Source organism: Drosophila serrata, unplaced genomic scaffold, assembly GCF_035046125.1.
Source record: "Drosophila serrata isolate PLE 108 unplaced genomic scaffold, ASM3504612v1 contig_245, whole genome shotgun sequence".
Lineage (NCBI taxonomy): Eukaryota > Metazoa > Arthropoda > Insecta > Diptera > Drosophilidae > Drosophila > Drosophila serrata.
This window is the reverse complement of record NW_028257143.1, coordinates 265,361-281,715: the sequence shown is the minus strand read 5'-3', so window position 1 is coordinate 281,715 and position 16,355 is coordinate 265,361. Positions and strand designations below refer to the sequence as shown.

Here is a 16,355-nt window from a genome sequence, read left to right as displayed (position 1 = left end):
TGGCGTTCTGAATGTGTAAATTGAATGAATCGAATGTATACAGTTCTTCGATCGAGAGAGCATGTGTAACCTAATTTAAAAATTTTCTAACTTGAAATGAAAGACAATAATATTTGTCAACTTGCTTGCCATGAACGATACGGGATAGATGTGGGTCAGTAACTGCCGCCGCACTTGCTGCAACGTGCCTCTCCTGATTAGCACCTATTCAGATTTCGGGCATGCTATATACGTTTGCCCGCTATCTCTTCTGTAGTATCTGTAGAGAACCAGTTCTGGACACTTTCCAACCGAATCCCATTCAAAACTTTTACTTGTTTAAGGAGTCTGTTTTCATTTTTACCATACATACATATATTTCTTACAATAATTGCAAGTCTTTTAAATGTTAGTACATAAAGAGTTACAGCTCATCGAAACAAGGAACACGAACCAAACCGCTTTAGAAACATGAATAACAAATGCTTATCGTTACTCTCGCATTGGGATTGCCGTGTCACAAACTAAAATAAACAAAAGTACGTGGGCCGAACAAGGACCCCAATATGGTTAGTCCGAATAGAAAATTAAAACAATAAGAAGTGGGTGTTGAGTGGTGGTGTTATATACAGCCTTGGCACTAAGTACATGTGTGTAACGCTGGCGTCTTTTTTTCTTTTTGGTAAGATTCTTGGCCGTGGTTGTTAAAAGGGTGAGTTCATCCCCAGTTTGGTGCCAAAGTCGAGGCGAGCTCGACGCTGATAGCGTGCATTGACCCTAAAAAAACAAAAATTATGTAACGTAAATCGCTAAAGAAAGTTATAATCTACTGACTTGTTCTCCTGGAACTTGGCCAGCTCACTGACAATCAGGCTCAGCAAACTTCCACCAAATAGGATCACCAAGGCCAGCAACAGTTTTGGGACCTGCGACATGAAATCCTCCAAAATGAGTTGCAGGGAGCAGATTACCCCGTGAAGAAGCAGGAGCAATAAGCACGTAATAGCCCATATGCGATTTGTAAACGGATTGCGCTGCCAGAGCGCATGATCACGATGGACAAATGTAAAGGATATAAAAACTAACGGGAGAATATGTTCAAAAAAATATTATTAAAAATTGTCGGCAAATGGGTGGATGAGTAGTATTACCAAAATGCAGAATTATGGCCAGTAAGGCGCAGCTTCGGGCAAAGTATAAAAACTTATAGTAGTCTCCATCATCATCGCCATCATCAAATTCATCTTTCTCCACTGGTCCTGGGTACAGTTTGGGCTCCAATAGGAACATCCAGTACGAAACGAGCTATGGAAGAGTATGTATTGAAAACCATAATTAATGAGGGTGATGATATTGGGGAATGTATATCGAGAGGAAAAATCATATAATCCTATATAGAAAATTATTAGATGAAACTTTAAAACGTGTAAATACATGGCAATGTCCCTGTATGTCAAAATTCATTTTTCAAGTACAAAGAATATTTCAAACTCACCAAGGATATGACCGGAACAATAAACTTGCAGCCGTAGCACCACATAACGAATGCAAAGGCCCGCGAATCATAGTCCGTCTGCTTCTTGCTGGTGGCCCGATTCATGATTTTGGGATCCACGTCGATGTGGGCCAGTGAGATGGCTATCAGCGGCACCGGCACGCACATCAGATAGATGGCAAGCAGCGGTGTAAGGAGCGGCGGCAACGATAGGCACGCGCACAGCACGTTCAGAATGGAGATGGAGCCGGCGCAGCAGGCCCAATACTGTATGCAGTTCCACAGGCCCAGCGAGAAACGACGTGACAACTCAATTATGGCCACCAGTGAAAGCGGGTCGTCGCGGCAAACGGCGATGGAGCACGGCAGAGAGTTCAGCAGCCGGCTCAGATACAGTGGGGAAACGGTGTGGGCAGGTGTCTGCATGGCGCATCCCTGAAGACCGCTTTCCAGCAGCTCCTCATCGTCATCGGCGGCCTTGGACTTTCCCGCCTGTCGTTGCCACAACAATTTGTTGTGGTGGATATTGGTCTCCGTGTAGGCGTCTACGTCCTGGCACACCTGCGGATACAGGGGCTCCACGGCTATACTGCAATCAGCCTGCAGAAAGATGTCCGCATTGGCATTGCTGGCTGAGCTTCCCAGACAGACGACGATCTCACCGTAGGACTGCATGATTTCCAGCATCTGTTGCGTGGCCTCCGCCGAACAGTCCGTGAAGAGGGACACCTGCAAGGGCACATTGTCTACCTGCTCCAAGTGAGGCCGGATGTTTTCTATGCCGCGTGGCAGTTTCGCCCTGTTCGACATGTCGAAGTTGATGGGTGCACTTTGATCTGTGCTTTCGGTAAGAGTGCTCAGCGAGCGGCAGTTCTCGTCCATGGCGGAGTCCAGCGAATGGCGCTGGTTGTGCTTATTAGGATCGGGTTCTGTCCTCTCCAGTTCATCCTCTCCAATCTCAATATGCGGGGAACTTTCCTGTGAGCTGTCTTTGCTGCCTCCGCCATCTGGAGACTGGGCATCTTCACTGTTGATGGCCGCATTCAGCGGGTTGTATTCATCTGGATTTGAGATTGCTCCGGGTGCAGAGGAGCTAAGCGTTTTTGAGGACTCCAGATTGTTCGGTGGCCCCAGGAGATAACTCATGACGGGTCCCGCGTCACCTACAATGTCAGTGGTTTTAGCTGCAGATGGGGCTACGGATGCGGATTCGGATGTTGTGGCAGGTGCGGGTGCGGGGGACGATATGTACATGGCTTTGGCACTAGGATGATGGCTGTTCTCATGGGTATCAGTTGTGGTGGTGGTGGTGGCAGTGGTTGAGGTGGCTTGGAGTTTACCAGTGTTTTCCGGCAAGTCCTTGGTCTTGGCAGTGCTTCGGTCCTTCTCCTTCTCGTCTTCCGGCTCGGGTTCGCTAAGAAGCGAGATGTGACAGTTCCAACCGGATTCGAGGCCCATTTTTTCAGAGAAGACCCGCGAACGCAACTCGTTCTCCTTGCTAAAATGCACAAACCGAATGCAGGCTCGTTCCAGGTGCTCTACCAGACGAACAATGTCGTTCTGTGCCTGGTACTGCATGGTCACCATACCGATGAAAACCTGGTGGCACTGCATCTCGAAGCAACCTTCAACATCGTTGCAGTCTTCGTCCTTGTTCTCCGAGAATAGCAGCGAATCGGTGCTGATGCTGTGGCTGAGTTTCACATGGTGCCCTCCTTGGAAGTCGCAGTGCGTTTTGTCCACGTGCTGCATGCGCAGCTTGGACTCCGGCGGCAGTTCCAGATATAGGCAGTCACCTCCACTCTGCTGCGGACCACTTAGGGCTCCATGGATTCCGTGCCTAAGGGGACGATAGGCGAATGCTGTGCAGTAGGAGGTTAGCGCACTGCGCTGGTAAAAGTCTAACGCCCGCTTCCGATCCTGCGGGGATAGCGGACGCAGATCCTTGCCATCCCAGAAATCATCGCAACAGTCCAAGATAATATCGGCCGTTCCCTGTGTGAATAGGGACAGATAACCGCCCGGATTCTCGCGCATTACCACCGAAAGGGAGTGCGGAAACGGAACCTTCACCTTTGACGACAGCTGCAGCTGCCGGGCAAAGCGAATATCCCTGCGCACGACATCAGGTTGCTGAAAAGGCAGAGGAGGATTTAATTAAGATACTGGGTATTTTAGACTTCCAAATTTAATGGCTTATCAGTAAAATATAAATTAATTAAATTGAAAACATCTGGTATTTAAACTTTAATTTGTCGAACACATTTTTATATAAATATCTATCCTATGACACCGAATATTTTAAGCTTTGTTATGATCGATATCCTATACGATCCAATATTTGAATTGCAAACTGCAAAAGTATATAAACTTCGGCTTTCCGATCTCAGCATTTTACGATTATCTTGGAATAATTCTATTCAAAATCGGATACGTAGTTCTAATAGGTATTCATTCTCTGGCCTTAAACGAATATATTTGAAAACAGTAATCCCATCTTTTAAAGAATATGTCGAGTCGTTTTCATACTCACCAAATGCCTGTAGCTGGCCAGTTGTCCCTCCAGCGCAAACCGATCTGTGGCATGGTCGGTGAATCCGATCTGCTTGGCCAGCTCGCAGAGGCAGCGTCTGTTTGTCGGACCGAAATGGGAAGGAGCAACCGATTAGAACTGGTTCCGTTTGCCGACTGATAATGCGACGGCAGTGCGTGAGCATGCAAGCAGGCAAGCGTGACGGTGGGCAGGCAGGGGAGGGGCATGGACATGAGGCGACTATATTTAAGCGTTCTTGAATGTTTGTTACTTAAAATAGCATGCTGCCAATGGGGGAGGGGCAGAGTGGGGGTCGATTTACGAGTACAAACAAAAATTAATATCAATACAAGGTTTAAGTGTTATTAGAAAAGGCTCGAATGATAAAATCAGGGAAATTATGGAGTTAATCGATCAAGGAGTTGGAGTAGGAGGAATAGCGAATTACTGGAAATCAAAAATACTTTTATCTTACGCTGATAATTTTCAGAAAACGTTACCAATCGCTTGTGTGTGTTTGTCTTTGTTTGGTTTTGTGTGAGAAATCGTCCAATTGGATTCAAAAATCAAAAATACCCAAAACAAACTCTAATTTGATTGGGCTTTGGCTGGCTTGGGATGCAACAACGGTATGCGAGATACCACTTTTCGGAGAAAATCATTAGACTATATATATGTAAGTAGGCATATGTATACTGTAGTATAGTATATATGCTATCCGATATGGTTAGACAGAAACTAACAATGAGTATGGCAATGAAACTACGTACCCATGCAAAAAGCTTTTACTGGACTCAATTAATGCATACGCGTACCGATTGGTCACCGGCACCAGATCCTTGTCCAGCATGGCCACGGCGGTGACATGACCGCAGAACTGCGCGTAGTGCTCGTGGGTGAGCGGGGAGCAGGTGTTTAGCAGAATGGCCAGGCCTAAAAGGACGTTTGAATGGTCACAAGCTAATGTCGTAGCTTAAAAGGATTAATAGTCACCCAGCGGCTTCAGGGACTTGATGTGCGCCTTCCACTCGTGGTCGTCAAACTCCAGCCGAAAGGGACAGTGCTGATCGTGTGTGAGGTCCAGTACCTCGGCCACTATGCCCCGCTCCTTGTTAAGATCCTCGTCCACATCTGGCCCATCGTCACTGTCGCTTTGCGATGACGACTGACTGCCTCCCACTCCGTCCTCGTAGGGCTCATCTTCGGTGTTGTGTAGGAAGAATACCTTCTCGGCCGTAGGATTGGGCCACGACAAAATGCCCTTCTTATCCACGCAGCAGAGTGCCGATATGGAGCCGAGCACCTGGACCAGATTGGCCGAGCGCGGCAAGAGTTCACTGTCGCCCCGCCAGAGCTGCATCCAGATGCGGAACACATTGGAACGCTGCATGGAGACGTTCTGATAGTCGTACGATGGTGTGTCCAGGTCCTCCTCAAACGATTTGCTGGCACTCTTCTCCGAGGCAACCTGCGGCGTCTTTAGAAAGCATTGCAGCCGAGCGATGCCCCACAAATTCATGGATATCCACATAAGCGGAAAAATCAACGGCAACAAGGGTATTATGGCCGCTGCTGGGGACTCGATGAGAACAAAACGCCAGTTGTGCTTTTCATCGGTGGGTAACCCGTAGCCGTGTAGACGCAGCAGGCCCGAGATGAGCGTAATGACCAGAGCACTAATGAAGCCCCACTGTTGTATGTACTTGGTTACCAGCTGCCAACGTAAGCATAGATAAGAAGTGGTTTTAACATTTTCTTCGAGATCTACTTACCAGATAACGCTGCTGGTTATAGATGGTAGGCGGGCGCTTGAGGGAATTCTTTAGGCACACGCTAAGGTTGTCCAGGTACGGCGTGCTCTCCAAACAACAAATGAGATCGGCCAGGGGAGGGCGTGCAACGGGCTTCACGGGAGGATCGCCATGAGGAGTGGCCCCATAAATTTCGTTGGCGGCAAAGAACTTGTTCGTTTCCAGCTCGTAGCATGGTCCGGGTGAAATGTGGCCTGGTCGCAGGACTATATAGTCTCCGCGCACCAACAACGCCCACGGTAAGTTGACTACGATTCCGTCACGATAAGTCCACTGCAGGGAAACGCATGGCGACATGGGATTACTCAAATGCGGATAGTTCGTCGACTGCCAGTCGTCGCTGAAGTGCTCCTCCGCCAAGCGGAGTTCGGCCAGCGCATGGCGCGTCTTTCTGAAGATCTCCGTGCGCCTCAGGTTGTTTTCCCTGACCACTACAAAAAGGTCCAGCGACAGAATGGCCAAGAGGCACAGGGCGGGCCACAGCATTCCCGTGATAAGGAGGGCTCCGCTGGCCAGTAGGCTCGTACCGATCGAAAGCCAACCAAGCGGACTGTCGTAGCGCTTAACAAACGCCGCTCGCAATTTTATATATGAGCTGGGTGGGGGAGAGCAGTAAGGGATTGTCTGTTATCAGCGTATATCGACGGATGGATTGACTCACCTTTCCGCGCCGCACTGCCGCTCATGTTCCAGCAGCACCCGTTCGATCTCCTCTTGCAGACGCCGCAGCGCCACCTTCGTGCTGAGGCCACGCTGCGGCTGCTCCTGCTTCTCCCGCTTCTCCGGCCTCTCCGACTGCTTCGCTGCCATTTTTCCTCGAAGTGCTGCTGCGGCAGTTTAAGTAATCGTGTCCGTCTACAGCATAGTTTCCAAACTTTGCTTTTGTTTTTCTATTTGGGTTCGCGGAACGTTTGTTCCATACGCGCGCAGTATGACCGTCGGTCGTTGCTGGTAGTAAACATCTAGCGGCTAAAACTGGCTATTTATATTATTTATTTTAAAAGAAAGCATCAATATTGCAACACTATTTATAAGATTTTATTAAGATTTTTTGGTATTCCCATAATTTCAAAGAACATTAAATTTAAAACATAAATTTTTCCTTTATTATAAAATTAAGCAATTTCTTCACAGTTCTTATATACTTCTTCGCTGTTACAATGAGACTCATTTATTATTTCTTACTAAATTTTTATTCTTAATTAAAAAATGCACTCCATCTATTCTTAGTAAGTTATTCGGAATCGTCACATTGCCGCTTTATTAATCTCACAATTAAGATAAGCCTACGCGGCAATTCGGATAACAAAAAATGAAATTCGGAAGAATTTGATCCATGTAAACAAAAAAAGGCAAAGCTCCAAGATTATTCCGAAATGGCACTTCGAGAACTTAATAAAAAAAATTAAATATTAGAATTGACGTCTGACAGACATTTGTAATTAATAATTTAACATCATTGTTGGTCGGGCAAAATGCGGCGACCAAATATGTAGCGAAGATCTGCGACGGAGGCCTCCTGCCGGCATATCGGGCACATTCTATTATATCTAAGGTAAGATCGAATACAGGAGTCACCGAAGAGATGACCGCATGCCACAGAGACGACCCGATGGCCACCGCTCTCGGTCCAGACATCCAAGCAGATGGAGCAGCTGATGCTATCCAAGTTGTTGTTCTCCAGATTTTGTTTTAGTTTGTTTATTTCCTCCAGATGCACCCGCTCTTGTGCTTCGAGGTCATTCAGCAATTGACGACGCAACTGCTCCTTTTTTATTATTTCTTGTTGCGACTCAGAAATGATAGTCTGCATTGAACCGATCTGTGCCTCCAACTTCGCAACGATGCATTGATGCTTTGCATTTATTTCTTCCAATCGCAGTTTCATGCCATCTCGCTCAATCGTCAGTTCATCCTTCTGGGAAGTAGCGAACTGGTAATCGTATGTTACCTTTTCCATGGCATTTTGGAGCTCCCAATTTTCTTCTTGTTCGGCCTTGAGCTGTACCAATAGCTGATCTCGCTCCAGGACGAGCTCATTCTGGCTTTTGGCGGATAGGAGTTGCATTTCTAAATCCGTAAGTTCCGAGGAGACGTCCATATTGCAGCAATTAAGATTGCTCCACTGGAGCAGCCATTCGAATTGTTCTGCGTTGAACGGGTCTTTAAAATCAAAGGAATCAACCGAAATCGGGAGCTTCATCGCGAGTTCTTGAACTTTGTGTGAATCCCTTGAAATGGCGTTGCAAAACTTGTCAGTTTCCTAGAATTTCGAATAAATAGAGTTCCCAAGTTTTTAAAAAGTCTGCGCGGTCGATGATGCTGTCAAAAAATCGATTCTATCGATTTCGTTTCATCAGAAAATCTGATTGAAATTTTCACAATAATGATATTACATATACAAAATCAAAAAATGAAAAAAAATAACGGAAATGAAACAAAATTTTAAAATACATTCACGAGCATTTTTGGCGCTTAGAATTTATCGAAAGACTGCCTCGGGTAACATGAAAAACTGTAAACGGGCACACTATTTGTTAGGTGGCAGAAACGTATTTAATGTAAACTTAATTTAAGCTGATTTTAAGGACAACGATGGATGCAAAGCTTGATGTGAGTAATATGTGAAATAAAAACATAAATCTCTACATATTTTTCCTGCCCCCAGATGTTCGAGGATGTGAACACGTCACCTTCGTTGGAGGGTGATATGTCCATTCCAGGCAAGAGAACCACAACAACTGCAACGTCGCCGGGCGGAGTTCCGGATTACAACACCCTGGACGAGCCCATTCGTGAGACGGTACTGCGTGACATTCGGGCCGTCGGCATCAAATTCTACCACGTGCTGTATCCTAAGGAGAAGTCCAGTCTGCTTCGCGATTGTACGTCATCAGCTTGGATCCAATTGCACTCTCCTAATCGACCTTTTTCTGTTACCTCACTTGCCAGGGGACTTGTGGGGTCCGCTAGTGCTGTGCACCTTCATGGCCACCATACTTCAGGGCTCCTCCTCCGCTGACAGCATGTCCGACAACGGCCCCGAGTTTGCTCAGGTCTTCGTCATCGTCTGGATAGGAGCGGCCATCGTCACACTCAACTCCAAGCTTCTGGGTGGCAACATGTATGTAGTTTATGGCGATGCCTCCATGTTGCTCACAAAGTTTGTCTTCCTAGCTCGTTCTTCCAGTCCGTTTGCGTGCTGGGCTACTGCTTGACGCCGGTGGCCATTTCACTGATTGTGTGCCGGGTGATATTGCTGGCCGCGCAGACGCGCCTTCTCTTTTTCCTGCGATTCGTGACTACCACCATGGGTTTCGCTTGGGCCACCTACGGTAATATAAAACTTTACACATTTTCTACCACAAAGAATCACATATTCCCTTTCCAGCTTCCTTTGTATTCCTGGGACAGAGTCAGCCGCCCCACCGAAAGCCCCTGGCTGTCTACCCAATCTTCCTTTTCTTCTTCATCATCTCTTGGCTAGTCTTGTCCCACAATTAGCTCAGTTAGTGATTAGGTCCAAGAGTAAACAGTGCACGTTCCATAGCGTAACCAAAAAAATCGGAAATCAATTGTACATTTGTTTAAGCTACGATTTTCTGTTTTCTTTATTCTTAAAAATCTTACAAATTATATGAGTTACGCAGCTGCGTATGCATATATATGGGCGTGAACTCACACCTCTAGATTGTTCGCCGAAGAGGCCACCTCCAGCGACATCTGCATTTGGACACCGTCGCCCTTGGTGGGCCTGTAGGTCAGCGAATTGGCGCGCGCCTTACGTCCCATGAAATGCCGCTCCACCCATTTCAAAAGTGTGTACACGGAGTCTGTGGACGGCAGACGGTGATCGGCGGCTGTTTTCACAATATCCGATGATGTCACACGGAACGTACGCGCCATTCCTTTGAGAGCCTTTGAAAGGAATCAAAGAAAAAAGGTTATTACGAACTGTCGTCAGTAAGTGAGAGATTCCCTCCAAGTTACTTACCACCATGGCGTCTTCGTCAGTTAGATCGTCGCCCACGTAGATAATCTTGATGCGCTCATTCCAGTCGACGCCAAAGGACGTGCGTAGGATGTAGATCGAGGCACGGCCCTTGTTCCACTGCACCGGCGGACGGGCCTCCAGAGCACAATGCGCCTCAGTAGCCCTGAAGCCGTATTTTTCAATTAGTGAACGCGCCTTGTCTACCATCGCGCCGCGCAGGTGATTCGGCGTCTCTCGGTAGTGGAATGTAAGCAACGCCCCCTTGTTCTCCACCCAGGCGCCGTCGCGGCAAACAGAGTCTTGCAGCGCCTTTAGCAGATCGCTGACCTTCTTCTCGTACTCCATGGGCATGGGATGAACGAACTTGCTTCCGTCGGGATGGAGGATTTCCAGGCCATGGTTGCCCGCATAGGTGATGCCCTCGATGCCAACCATTTTCTTCACATTGTCTACGTTTCTGCCCGAGATGACCGCCACATAAACATCCGAGTGGTTGGACAGCTTGTACAGCACATTTTTAATCTCCGGCGAGAGCGTGGCCAAATCCGGATGCGGGGCAATAGGGGCCAGGGTGCCGTCGTAATCCAGCAGCAGAGCCAGCTTGTGGTTATAGCCGATGTATCTGGTGAAAATAGGAAATCCAGGTAAGTGGTTCATCAGTTTCCATAGGCCAAAATAAACTTACTTGAGTAAGTAGTCATCGAAATCATCCACTGACACTGGCTGCATGATAGTGGTGCCCACGTCGTCCATTTCTAAAGCGCCTACCGCCTTAAGGAAGCAACGCATCCAGTGACTCACATCGCACTCGGCCTCCCGACGGCGCAGGCGCGCCATCCGAAGTACGCGCTCATCTTCTGGCATGGTCAGCGCTCGATGAATAACCTCGGCGGCCTCGTTCACCTCGTATGGATTGCAGAGCAGCGCCTCGTGCATCATCTCTCCGGCTCCTGCAAAGGGTGAGATGACCAGGACACCCGGAACTTCGTTGATCTGGCAGGCCACAAACTCCTTGGCCACCAGGTTCATGCCGTCACGGAGTGGAGTGACCAGACACACTGCCGCATCTCTGTATAACGCAGCCAACTCGTCCTGACTGACATAGTCGTAGATGTATCGAATTGGCGCCCAGTTGGCGGTGGTAAAGCGGCCGTTGATTCGGCCAACCAGCTGGTCCACCTCCTCCTTAAGCTCTCGGTACTCCTTCACATCCGTTCGCGACGGCACCGAAATCTGCAAAAGGCTCACCTTCTCTTTGTGCTGCGGGTACTTAAGCAGCAGCGCCTCGAAAGCCATCAAGCGATGAACGAGACCCTTCGTGTAATCTAGCCGGTCCACTCCTAGGATGATCTGCATCTTAGATGTCTTCAGCACCTTGGGTGCGGTCGTGGCCAGGTTTACGAAGCGCTCATACGGAATCCCGATGGGCAGTGGGCGGATGCGAACAGTGCGACCGCCATGCTCCACTAGCAGATTGTTTCTGTCCACGCGGCAACCGAGATTCCGCTGGCAGCAGTCGACGAAGTTGAGGCAGTAGTCCTGGATGTGGAAGCCCACCAGATCGCAGCCCAGCATCCCCTAAACAAATCAGGAAAAGTATATATTATATATAACAATGGGAAACAAGAATAAACATTAGGCCTTGCATTTCCTCCAGAGACCTTCGGACCATAGAGAGAAATAACTTTACTCTAGACAACGATCTCACCTGCAGAATCTCATCGGACCATGGCAGAAGGCGGAAGATGTCCCACGGTGGGAATGGGATGTGCAGGAAGAAGGCCAGCCGACAGGGGAGGTTCTTCTCCTCTGCGTGCTCACGCACCCAGTTGGCGGCCAGCATTAGGTGGTAATCGTGGATCCAAACAATGGGCGGGCTCTTGTCGCTGCCCTCGTTCTTGGCCAGGCACTTCTCCAGCGCCTCGATAGTTCGCACGGCAAAGTGCTTGTTGACGGTCACGTAGTCGTGCCAGTGCTCGCCTCCGAAGTTGGCACGTCCCGGCATTGAGTGGAACAATGGCCAGAACATCTTATTGCAGCAGCCGTTGTAGTAGCTATCGAATATCTTGGAATTGATGTTCACGGACACAACCTGATCAGACTTGAGCCCGGCCGTGGGCGTCTGATCGTTGGGATTGGACTCGGGAATGGCCTCATTAGGGTCCTCCAAGTGGATGCCCGACCAGCCCACCCAGAGACCGCTGCCCTTGATCACCACCGGACAAACGGCAGTCACGAGACCACCAGCACTGAAAGACAGAAATGGATATTGGTCATCGTCGTACTAAAATATTTAAGTAACACAGTAATTATTTAACGAAAAAACGAATAACGAAGATATTGACAATAATATAATTATATCCTTTTGAGTGACGCAGCCATGGAGTAAAAGTACGTCATAAGGTGTACTAGAAGTGCTGAGGTGGACTACTGGACGGGCTGCGAGAGTGTGTATGGGTGAGGACCCAGCCCATTTTGTGCAGAGTGCATGACACCGGGGCGCTGATAAGGAGCCCATTATTAAATACGCGATTGTAAACAAGCTACGGACACATCTCCAGACCGTCCCTGCCGGAGACAATCTTTAAGAGTGGAAGCCCTAAAGAAAAGTCGTTCCTGGCCTAGGTCGGAAAGCCGGGAGGCACAGTTTCAAGCCGTGGCGATCCCATTCACGTGACTCCACCTTTTTCAGTGTCAGGTTCAGATTTCAGTGTTCAGTGCCGTCGACGACAGCAGCCTTGGTTTAACGCCTTCAGTATTGACCCTTTTCCCCAGACTCTCGGAAGGGTCAAAAACGCGTAATGAGCCTCGCTGATAAGGCCTGCCATCATTATTGAATTTGTTTTCTAATTCCATCGCCAGACTCCGCTCTGATTTGTCCGAGAGTTTGCCCATCTCGCCTCCCTCCCTCTCTTTGTGTTTTGCGCTGATAAGGTTGACAACCTAGCGGAGATCGAGATGAACCGAGAGGCATAGGTATAGCACATATGTAGTTGGCTGAGGGATGGAATGGGGTGGGTTGGGGGTTCTGTTGCTTGGGTGGCGGCGGCTGTGGCAAGGCGGGGCTTATCTTCAATGCAAATTGTGGGCTCGAGGATCGAACTGGGTTACTTGGGGATTGGATTGGATTTTTGGGAGTGCGAACAACACGAAAGTTTGTCCATGCCGAGCTTTAAAAGCCTACTTTCCGAATATTGATAAGCGGACCTACGACTCGTGGAATGGAAATCATGGAAAAGTTCGAGCTATTTCATTTCCATCAAATTGAAAAAAAAGCCTTTGTCTGAAATAATTTTATTTAACTATTTACTTCGCCCTGATGCCGGACTCACTGTGTTTGATTTAGAAAGGGTGACTCTGCTAAAAACCATAATTTAAGCAGATATTGAAAATCCTTCAAAAGTTAATTCTAATTCTGTTTTGCTTGTTTCCTATCGACATCACTTCTACATTTTTTAAATTGTTCATTAATGTTCCTTTCATGGCAGATATTTCAAACACGAATTTCCAATTTATTGTACGGGTAAATTATGTAACATCACTCAAAACACTTTTGTTATCATATTGCATTTTTTTGTACTCTTTAAAATTTAAAATTCACTATCAATCAAATTTCTTCATTTTCAGGACACGTCTCAAATCATATTTATCTAAACATCCTATATGTACTTAAACGTATCCTGGATTTGAAAACTCACCTCGCCCTCCGCTCCAGCTCCTGAGTTTTTGCATTCCGGATGAGTACGAAAGGCAGTCGATTGGACACCACGATTAGGCTCGCCTTGGTGGAAGGTTCACCCGCATTGGTCACAATGATCTCCGTGTCGGGCATTGCAATCGTTTCTAGATAGGTTTTTCAAACGGAAAGTAGCTGCTGCTGCACTGATCAAAGTCTGCTCTTGAAGGGTGCAATCGAAGTTAGCACATAATTTTTGGCCACTGCCGATGCGAATTCTCGCAGATGTGGAGGTTAGACACCTGTCTGCGTTGGACCCAGACTTATCACTGAGCCTGCTCTGCGAGCCTTTGTGTTCAAAAGAGAGAGCGACGGGCTGATGCCGAACCCAAATTCAGATTCAAATGCGGTCGAAGAATCAAGAGCAACTACCCGAGCCAAAGCCGCTGGCTGTCTTCTTATCACTTCTGGCGCTCAGATGCAATTCGCGGACCTGGTCGTATCTCTACTAGTACTGAGGGCTTGGAAAGCACTGATTCAGTTTTCCTGGCTGTGTTGGGTTAGGGAGTTGGTTTGTTGGTCGCGAGAGCCAGCAGCTCCTTACCCTGCCGAAAATAGACAAGCACTAAACCATTTACCCGCTCAAGTCGCACTTTTCTGCTAAAAATTAATCCGCCTCGATCGCTCATCCCATTCGTCCGCCGCCACCCCCTTGGGTCCACACAGTCCACAGTGGCGGCGCCCTCTCTGTCTTATCAGAAAATCCAGCTTCTATTCTCCCGCTGATTACGCTGATTTTCTTACGGCTGTGTGTGAAACGTGCCGTAGAGACTGCCCGAGTCCGAATCCGACTGTAAGTCCCAAGACTTTTGCTCCTTTCGGATGCAAGCCAGCCTTTGGGGCAACTTTATACCTTACAAAAGGGGTGCTTTCGGAGGGGCGAGAGGTCATCTTTCAGAGCCACAGTTTTCAAATTGAGGCTAGTTTTCTAGAATTAACTGGCCGCGCCTGGTATTATCAGCTCGAGAACATTTCACGGCAACGGCAGCAGTAGCCTCCAGCTCCAGCTCCTCCGCCTGCCCGCGTCAATGCTGTCTCTCGATGCGATAAGTCAACAAATCGATGCTGTTGTTTACGCTTTGGGCTGTCTTATAAAGAACATCCGAATTGTACACAGAAGATTTCTATTTCTATTTTCGTTTCCCTATCGAAGTTTGAAGTCTGCAGACTGCGACTGCACTTTAATAGGCTTCTAACCTTGTCGTGACCGTCATTCCTGAAATTCTTAACCAGGAAAATAGTCATATTTGGCCCACTGTTTGCTGAGAAAGATAATGATAAGATCGTTGTTACATCGTTATCTAGTGCACTATAGTTACGGACTAAAGGCGGAGTGGTGCAAGGGATTAGGGTTGGCCGTTAAGCTTATATATTATTAATGTGGAAAACTTATATATAGCCTGAACTTGAACGCTTGATCATGTTTGGCATTCATGCGGTTATCACGACGACCGGCTGGCTTTTTACGTGATTGATAGTTGGCGTAGTCGTAGCCGGAATCTGCAATAACAGTTTCGCACCGGGAGCGCAAATTAGTCAGCTGAGTCGAAGCCATTAGTCGCAGCGATGCAGCGATGCGATCTTCCCGGAGATCGGCAGATAACCCGTCCGTTCGTAGGTCGCTGTATTACAGCGAAAAATTTGTTGTTGCTACTATAGGGCTATTAAGCCGTAGACGTCCATAGTTTGACGTGACCACTCTGACGCAGAGCCTTCAGGCAACGGTGTCGTGATGCAGGCTAATTTGTTAGAAACAAAAATATATTTTTAACGGTCGATTGTTCGGCGGTGCTGCCATCCTGCAAAACTCTTCGGACCACAACTTGTGATCGATAGACGGCTGCTTCCATCACTAGATCGATAAGTGACTGTCGCAGTTGTATATATTTTGTTATTGTTTACATTTGGCATTGCAACTATGGATCCGGCAATTATTGAGTTTATTGGTGAAAAGTGCATGATCAGCATCATTCCAAACTTTTCCAACGAGCCGCTGCATCTTATCTACGGCTCTGTTGGGCCTTTCCGGGCGGGCTTCCCGGTTTTCGTGCCCCTATGGATGGCGACGCACCTGCGCAAGCAACAGAAGTGCCGAATTGTGCCTCCAGAATGGATGGATATGGATATACTTGAGGATATAAAGGAGGAGGAGAAACGGTCCAAGTATTTATACATTTCAGTGCCGCTAGATAGCATTATTTACAATCTGTCCGTTCTTAGATTTTTCACAAAAATGCCATGCGAGCACTACATGGTGGTGGCCCAGTTGGTGATGAGTACGGCTCCTGATGATGTGCCCCGCTGCGAGGAGCTGCGCACCCTAATCAAGGACATCTTCGATATTCGCGAGTCCAAGCTTCGCACTTCAATCGACACCTTCATCAAGGGAGAGGGCACGTATGCTAAGCTGGACAATCTAACGCTGTTGGAGATCCACAGCGTGCGCCCCATATTGCCATATTCTCTAGACCACATAGCGCGCTACCAGCGCACGGCAACCGCTTCCCAGAGGGATACTTCTATGCTGAGTGCCTCGATTGCGGGCTCCAGCTCTGGTCCGACTAGCAATTCTCTCTTTTCTCAGTAATTTATTAAATAAAAAAACATCTGAAAATTAGTGCAAACAAATATTGATAGTTGTAAGCAATTGACGGTTGGGGTTACTTTCTGAGTTTGATCATGAATGAAAGATATGCAAATCTTGAACTCTGTACGCCGAGTATTATTTCCCAATAGATTTGAATACTGGTTTTCTCAGTTTCATCGTCAAAGATTCCATTCTCAGCAAGGCCTTTTTTAATTAACTC

The 16,355-nt window shown here is 47.6% G+C and overlaps 5 protein-coding genes and 1 long non-coding RNA gene across 9 annotated transcripts; 3 read left to right on the top strand and 3 right to left on the bottom strand.

The window, feature by feature from the left end:
• Positions 1-330: 330 nt before the first annotated feature.
• On the bottom strand, positions 331-6,782 carry l(2)k05819 (transmembrane protein 94-like protein l(2)k05819). Of its 4 annotated transcripts, none has more exons than XM_020954625.2 (10): positions 6,480-6,782; positions 5,780-6,413; positions 5,001-5,721; positions 4,778-4,940; positions 4,008-4,104; positions 2,815-3,607; positions 1,475-2,637; positions 1,131-1,284; positions 814-1,060; positions 331-756 (listed from the first exon to the last, which is right to left on the bottom strand). In XM_020954625.2, the coding sequence occupies exons 1-10, from the start codon at positions 6,626-6,628 to the stop codon at positions 684-686; spliced, it is 4,194 nt and encodes a 1,397-aa protein (XP_020810284.2). In that variant the 5' UTR covers positions 6,629-6,782; the 3' UTR covers positions 331-683. The 4 variants fall into 4 exon arrangements, with proteins under 4 accessions (XP_020810284.2, XP_086688347.1, XP_020810281.2 ...); XM_086832221.1 differs by having other exon boundaries at positions 4,823-4,940; XM_020954622.2 differs by having other exon boundaries at positions 1,475-3,607.
• A 372-nt stretch (positions 6,783-7,154) lies between these two features.
• On the bottom strand, positions 7,155-8,145 carry LOC110186087 (uncharacterized). Its single transcript, XM_020955124.2, has one exon. The coding sequence runs from the start codon at positions 8,019-8,021 to the stop codon at positions 7,275-7,277; it is 747 nt and encodes a 248-aa protein (XP_020810783.2). The 5' UTR covers positions 8,022-8,145; the 3' UTR covers positions 7,155-7,274.
• Positions 8,137-9,483, top strand: LOC110186088 (protein YIPF6). The gene is made up of 5 exons (XM_020955125.2): positions 8,137-8,431; positions 8,487-8,703; positions 8,771-8,942; positions 8,996-9,153; positions 9,210-9,483. Exons 1-5 carry the CDS (start codon positions 8,414-8,416, stop codon positions 9,320-9,322), a joined length of 678 nt encoding a protein of 225 aa, XP_020810784.1. The 5' UTR covers positions 8,137-8,413; the 3' UTR covers positions 9,323-9,483.
• On the bottom strand, positions 9,401-15,274 carry Tps1 (Trehalose-6-phosphate synthase 1). The gene is made up of 5 exons (XM_020955123.2): positions 13,511-15,274; positions 11,521-12,061; positions 10,498-11,390; positions 9,813-10,434; positions 9,401-9,736 (listed from the first exon to the last, which is right to left on the bottom strand). Exons 1-5 carry the CDS (start codon positions 13,642-13,644, stop codon positions 9,497-9,499), a joined length of 2,430 nt encoding a protein of 809 aa, XP_020810782.1. The 5' UTR covers positions 13,645-15,274; the 3' UTR covers positions 9,401-9,496.
• LOC147643698 (uncharacterized) lies at positions 11,267-12,185 on the top strand. The gene is made up of 2 exons (XR_015271528.1): positions 11,267-11,408; positions 11,470-12,185. It is a non-coding gene; the product is annotated as an uncharacterized LOC147643698 (long non-coding RNA).
• Psf2 (DNA replication complex GINS protein PSF2-like protein) lies at positions 15,028-16,176 on the top strand. The gene is made up of 2 exons (XM_020955126.2): positions 15,028-15,711; positions 15,769-16,176. Exons 1-2 carry the CDS (start codon positions 15,467-15,469, stop codon positions 16,133-16,135), a joined length of 612 nt encoding a protein of 203 aa, XP_020810785.2. The 5' UTR covers positions 15,028-15,466; the 3' UTR covers positions 16,136-16,176.
• The last annotated feature ends 179 nt before the right edge of the window (positions 16,177-16,355 follow it).

Coding starts and splice junctions, on each gene's coding strand:
- LOC110186087 (XM_020955124.2), bottom strand. CDS start 8,021: ATGAAGCTCCCGATTTCGGTTGATTCCTTTGATTTTAAAGACCCGTTC.
- LOC110186088 (XM_020955125.2), top strand. Junction 8,943..8,995: donor AAGCTTCTGGGTGGCAACAT/GTATGTAGTTTA, acceptor TTGTCTTCCTAG/CTCGTTCTTCCAGTCCGTTT. Junction 9,154..9,209: donor TTTCGCTTGGGCCACCTACG/GTAATATAAAAC, acceptor TTCCCTTTCCAG/CTTCCTTTGTATTCCTGGGA.
- Tps1 (XM_020955123.2), bottom strand. CDS start 13,644: ATGCCCGACACGGAGATCATTGTGACCAATGCGGGTGAACCTTCCACC. Junction 12,062..13,510: donor GAGCTGGAGCGGAGGGCGAG/GTGAGTTTTCAA, acceptor TCTGTCTTTCAG/TGCTGGTGGTCTCGTGACTG. Junction 10,435..10,497: donor TTCGATGACTACTTACTCAA/GTAAGTTTATTT, acceptor TATTTTCACCAG/ATACATCGGCTATAACCACA.
- Psf2 (XM_020955126.2), top strand. CDS start 15,467: ATGGATCCGGCAATTATTGAGTTTATTGGTGAAAAGTGCATGATCAGC. Junction 15,712..15,768: donor GAGGAGGAGAAACGGTCCAA/GTATTTATACAT, acceptor GTCCGTTCTTAG/ATTTTTCACAAAAATGCCAT.